Source organism: Protomyctophum bolini (assembly GCF_963924005.1).
Source record: "Protomyctophum bolini genome assembly, chromosome: 3".
Classification (NCBI taxonomy): Eukaryota; Metazoa; Chordata; class Actinopteri; order Myctophiformes; family Myctophidae; genus Protomyctophum; species Protomyctophum bolini.
In genome coordinates this window covers 35,677,893-35,684,175 of record NC_137864.1, presented here as the reverse complement: position 1 = coordinate 35,684,175, position 6,283 = coordinate 35,677,893, and the positions used below count along the sequence as shown (strand labels likewise).

The following is a 6,283-nucleotide window of genomic DNA, read 5'->3' as shown; positions in this document are numbered from 1 at the left end:
ACTCACAGAAAACATGCTTTATTTCCATTCCTATCTCTAGTTGTTGTGACTGCTTTGAAATGATTGGACGGGGTATTCCTTTGCAGTTAGAGGCAAGCCACGGCACACAGTTTTCAAGTATAGCCTTGATGCTAACTAAACTGGGCGTTCTTACAAAGTACCATTATGGAGCATTTAAAAAGAGTTGCCTGACATTAAACGGAAGGTAGCAGTAGCAGGTGGCGTGCTGGAGGAGGAGGATGTCCCTGTGGTCTCATTCAGCCCTGAGAGAGGGGACTGAGACAGGTGGTCAGCCCCTTTAATGTTCCTAGGCTTTTAAGCTGCACGTACACAGGACTGGAAAACAGGGGACACAGACACAGTCAAATCCTCCTGTGTTCATTTAACTCTGAGAGTGTACATAACATATGTAACCTTACTGGTCCATTTGGTTACATTCTACACTATCAGAGTCACAATGGATAAATGAATGCCCAGGATTTTACTGTGTATTATGTGGTAAATGGCCAAGAATCCTTTACTGGCAGTGGCAGAGCTGTGATATGGCTTCTACTGAGACGACAGTCTAGTGTTTCATGTGGTTACACCCCATTTATGTTCCCATTTGGAAGAATCTCTGCATGGCACGGCCGACTAATCCTTTACTGACATACATATTGCAATTGGTGTTTCAAATGTCCGAACAGGCAGCTGACTACTGATACATATACTGTACAGTATATGATACTATATTCTTAGTTACTGGGTTATTCTAAGACGCGTCTAACTGTCATATGGGATGATGATGACATAGCAAGTAACCCTGGAGATAGGCCTACACGTTTGCTAAATTTGAGTTATTTGTTTTTTTGTTGACTGACCTTAGAATAATAATAATAAATAGATAATATTTGGAGTGAAATGCAATCTGTGTGTGTGTGTGTGTGTGTGTGTGTGTGTGTGTGTGTGTGTGTGAACAAAACAAGGCTGACAGTATCTGTCTCTCTGCAGCTCTGTGGAGGACACACCAAAGTCAGTGACTCACTAGCCTGAAAGTACTCAAACTAGTGCTGGATGTCCCCTCCACCCGTGCCCCCTCCTCCCCTCCCCGGTTGAACACAGAGGAGAATACTGACGTCATCAAATTTGGAGCGACGCCCCTCTGCACTGTTATTGGTTAGGGAAATACAAAGGTTCACTCCCATGCCACATGTCCTGGGTCATTCGCCCAGGCTTTTATTTTAGGAACATATAACCTAAACCTTGGTCACTTCTTTTTCTTCTGTTTATTACTGGAAGCTCTTTGTCCAAGTGCGTTCTGATCGCCAAATTATGCCTGAATTATGACAGAAGATGCTGTTTTCTTTAGACCACACCCTCTGCAGCTGTCTTAGCAAATCAGAGGTCAACAGTCTCGCGACTGGCGAGAGAACTGCCAGTCATCTCTCCTGACACTCGCTCTACTCCATGTACCATTTGACCCCTGTCAGCCGAGTGCTTGCTGCCAGGTGGCGCTCTTCCGTGTCTGCGCTGTGTCTGTGCTGGCTCAGGGGCTCGGATGAGGCGCGTGATGTTAAGAACTCCCTGTTGGATGATGTCATCAAGTTCATGTTGGATGTCCCTAACCAAGGCGGTGTCCGGGAACATGTCCATGAAGCGATAGCTCAACCAGAGGTAAAGGTCTAGTACATCATGAACAGCCTCTAGGTGGCCTAGGTGTTTGATGTTTTGGGGCGGAGACAGAGGCCAGCTGACATGTCGACAGACCCAGTCGAATGTCAAGGGCTCATCTCGACTGAACTGACGGGCGAACTTTAGGAAAGACGAGCATACAAAGGGCTGTTTCTTGTTGATCGGTGCGGTACAAAACACATAGCGTGACCTCAGATCCAGTGGGATGTGCTGAATCATGTCGGCCAGAAACTTGAAATCGTCAATGTTACACACAAAGTAGAGACCATCCACCTGAGAGAGGCTGACAAATATGTCTATAAGGTTGGAGAGTGTTGCATCAGGCAGATGATAGGCAAACATCTCTATTTGTTCAGCGGTGGGATGGAGACCTGCAGTCTCTATGGTGTCCACAGTGTGGCTGAGGATTTCCTTCAGGACAGGCAGATCCTCTTTGTGCATTGTTGTTGCCTCTCCTTCTTTAAATATGGAGCAGAACCTGCCTGCGCGTCCAGCGATCTGCAAAGCCTGTGACGTGCTGATTTTTTCCATATGCTTTTCTCCCTTCTCATTAACATTGGGCTTCAACAAACTGTTGAAGATGATGCGCTTTATACTCAGGTTGAGGCCCATGCCAATGGCATCTGTTGCAACCAGGATCTTGCACGGGTCATCAGGGTCATTGAACTTCTTGGCCTGGGACAGCTTGGTGCCTGGTGGTAGGCTTCCATAGATTACAGCACATTCTAGTCCTCTGACCTCTATCTCTCTGTTGATTGAATATATGTCATTTTTACTGAAGCAGACGATACAGTCTCCTGGTCTGAGGTTGTCCAGTGATTCCACAGCATGGTCCAAGATTGAGAATGGAGTTAAACGCTTGTAGGTATTAACCTCCATCTCCTCCCCTGTGGCGAACATCAGCTCTCTGACCATGTTAATGGCAGCAGGTTCCCCGCACACATGGATCTCCTCTGCACACAAACCCAACAGTGCTCTCGTCCAGGCCCAGCCTCTGGAGGGATCCCTGATCATCTGAATCTCATCGATTACAGCCACCTCATATGGCGTGGTGACGCTACACATCTCAATCGTGCACGCCACATGCTCAGCTGCTCTGCCTTCCGGGTCAACACATGTCCTTTCCTCTCCAGTCACCAAGTCACAAGGCACGCCCACTTTGTTGCTCTTCTGGAAGATCTCATGAGCCAGTAGTTTTAGTGGGCCACAGTAGACCCCACTCTTAGCAGCCAGGTAACGTTGAATGGCATGGTAGGTTTTGCCACTGTTCGTGGGACCAGCGTGGAAAATCACTTTTCTCTGAATGGCACGGGTCTCTGGGTACCAATTGGCGGGAACTCTTAGGTCCGACATTTTTCTCAGGTCATCGATGCAATCCAACATGGGGAAGATCTGTTTGGCGTGACGCATGAAATATGGATATATGTCATCTATATGACCCGCTCCGCAGCAGATATCGTTCAGAATTATGTGTAGCTCAGCGGGGAGCAATGTCCTCTCCATAACATAATTCCTGAAACTGATGAAAGCCTGGTAGACCAGATGAGCGTCGAGACCCTGGTCTGATGCCAGCTTCTTCATCTCTTTCCTCTTGTAGAACCGGTTCAGGATTTTCAGTAGTTCACTTTTGTCCAGAGGTTGCGTCCACTCGGCCCAGTAGTTCACTTTTGTCCAGAGGTTGCGTCCACTCGGCCCCCACGCCGCAATCCGCCAAGGCTTCCATCTTGATGGGGAGTGGGATGAAAAGTGATGTATCGAGGGGTCTCTGAGACGAGTTGTTGTTGGAGGCAATATGACGGCTGGAAGCTGAACCCATGGACACAACCGACAGCTGTTTGAACAACGCCATGGACAGTCGGCTCTCCACTCTGCCTCGAGTCAATGCATTAATTCTGTGTGGGACGCGAGAGAACACATACATGGCATGCATGCACCAGTTTACTGACATCTTGGTCTGTGCTGTGGACAGTGGTGCTATAAAATAGCTCAAGGCTGTATTGCTGATTAGGTTAGGAGTCAGGACCCGCCGCAGTGGTGGAAGCGAGAGTCTTCGTTAAAGGTGCATTGTTCGGGTTTGATAGAATATATATTCTATATATAAATAGATATTACTGTCCCCATGCCATTAATTTGGTCTTACTATTTAACTGGAGAACTGCAGAGGGCGGTCAGTCAACATTTCACTGTCTCTCTCCAAAGCTAGAGACGGACTGGTGTGGACGCACTGATGTGGCCAAATTTGGAGTCACACGTCATATATATATCATAGATGACTCACGTGTGCTACACAGCAATTATATGAAGATTTGTAAATACTGTTCCTTTTATAGTGAATTGTCCTCTTTGTCAAATGTGTTAAAAGGAATCTTATCAAGATGGGGACAGTGCCATAGAGTAAGACAGAGTTACAAAAATTGAGTGGGAAGAAAACAGTGCGGGCACGTGGTTCATGTAACTCTTTTATCACTGTAAAGCCCATAGACCTTATAATCTATCTATAAGCTGAAAGATGAGTAGATACGTGATTTCCTACCTATACCTCACTGGGATAATATTTACAGGTAAGACCAATGGACAGCACCTAACAAAGTACCCTACAGTATTTCTATTGTTATTATATTTATATTTCTTTCGTTATTTTTCTCCCAATTTTCTCATGTCGAGGAGTCAAAACCCAATAATCCCACTCTCTTATAGCCTATACATACTTATAAAATAGCAATTTTAAAACAAAACAAAACAAAACAATTGTAGTGATTTAAATGTCGAGAGTAGTGTGTGTAGAGTGATGGAGAGAGCCACAGCCACTATATTTGCACACTCACTCCAGAGGGCCACATTGCATTATACTGCTGGAAAGAAACCTCTTATCTCCGTAATTATTGTAACTTTTTTCGTAAATGAATGCCCTACTTTGTCACTGCTTGCCCTACTTAGTAGCAAAAATAGCAGATCTTGTAGATCCGCCTTTTTATTTTTTTCTGAATTGGAATCCCGAAAAGTAACATTGTATTTCATTTCAAAAGCATTTAGCTATGTTAACTTTATGAACTTAAATACAAATACATTGGACATAAAAAAAAACTACAATTTTAATTCTACTAAGCCACTAATACTGACTAAGTAATTAAAGCGGGTTATGTTTGCATGTTTGGAATTGTAACAGCTGAAATTAATAATATATCAGTATATGGCTGCGGGCCACATTAAGTGAAGGCGAGGGCTGCATGTGGCCCCCGAGCCGCCAGTTGCCCATGTATATTATATCCCCTCCTAAATGTGGATTGTTAAAATGTTCTCTTTTCCCCCCTTCTTTTATCTTTTTAAAGATTGAAATACTAGTCTAATGACTTGAGTATGGCCATAGGCCAAGTCAAAGTGCCAGCCATTAAGTCAAAGTGGGAAAAGAACCATTTGGCTTACAAATGTGAGCTGCTTCTTGTTTTGTTGTGGAAACAAGCAGGTGCATTATGGGGCCTTCAAAGCATAGCGGTATCACTTTGCATAGGGGCTGCCCCTTGTTACCGTTTCTATTTGATGGATAGCATCATTATCCAAACTGTGTTTTCCTCTGTGCAATAACAGAAGGAACTGTCAATATGGCAGTGTCAGGTTCCATGTCCCAAGTTCCCATGTTCCAGAGAGAGAGAAGAATTTTGTTTTTGGTCCGGAGTCGTTAAGAGAACTAAGAGTAGGGGCTCATTTGTAATGGGCCCCTTGGTTTGTTTGATGTTGGTAGGGTCGGGCCCATGAGTGTCCTGATGGATTTGACAATAGTGGCAGGTTCCCAAGAGCAAATGGCTTATCTCTGTTCCAATGCTAAAGGCCACACCATGCCACCATCAGTCCATGAAATAACCTTTTATAAAAATTATGTACAGGTATATATACTTTATTTGTGACATAATGTCTGATATTCTGCATCATTATGACTTCAGTAGCAAAGAGGCTAAGAGATAAGCTCTGCTGAGCACCCCTTTCTTGTTTTAGATTGCAAAGAACAGTTTCAGTAAATGACTATGTAATCTGTACTGGAGGGAGAGTTCAGCAGCTAGAGAGGCAACACTAATACATATATTTCTCCGTATAGCTCTGGTTTCCACTCCTCTCATTCTGAATCTGAGAAAACGGCTCAGTTTCTCCTCATTAAAGCCTGTTTATTCATCCTCTGTAATGATCTCATGAGGGACTTTTTAGGAGAACATGGTGCTCTGTGATTGAATGGTTTTATGTGGAGTCAAAGCGCTCAGGTTTGCGCAGCAGGGTGCCACTTCAGATCACTCAGTGCAAATCCCTGTGGAGCGGGAGGGGAAAAAACATTGATTGCTGCACACAGCCTCTCTTTCCTTTATGCTGTGGGCACGGGAGGCGTGCATAGAAGGAAGCATGAGTCCAGTCCGCTGCCCCCCAGGTTGGCAGAGGAAGTGTAGTGCCCAGGATTACATTAGATAGACTTTTTTTGGCACTCAGTAGGCGTTCCCGCATAACTTCCTGGTATGATGATGATGTCACACGCATTGCCTCTATATTAACACAATATCTACACTAAATGGATCTTATGCTGTCAGTCTGTACACTTCCTTAGCACAGAGCAAGACAGGTGCTTGCTTAG

The 6,283-nt window shown here is 44.7% G+C and overlaps 1 protein-coding gene across 1 annotated transcript; it reads right to left on the bottom strand.

Moving 5' to 3' along the window:
• Nucleotides 1-315: 315 nt before the first annotated feature.
• Nucleotides 316-3,520, bottom strand: LOC308312392 (ATP-dependent RNA helicase SUPV3L1, mitochondrial-like; the record flags this gene model as incomplete). The annotated part of the gene is given in 4 exon segments (XM_080758997.1): nt 316-336; nt 1,356-1,392; nt 1,394-3,394; nt 3,501-3,520. Coding segments are annotated over 4 exon segments (2,079 nt in total).
• Between the last annotated feature and the right edge of the window lie 2,763 nt (nt 3,521-6,283).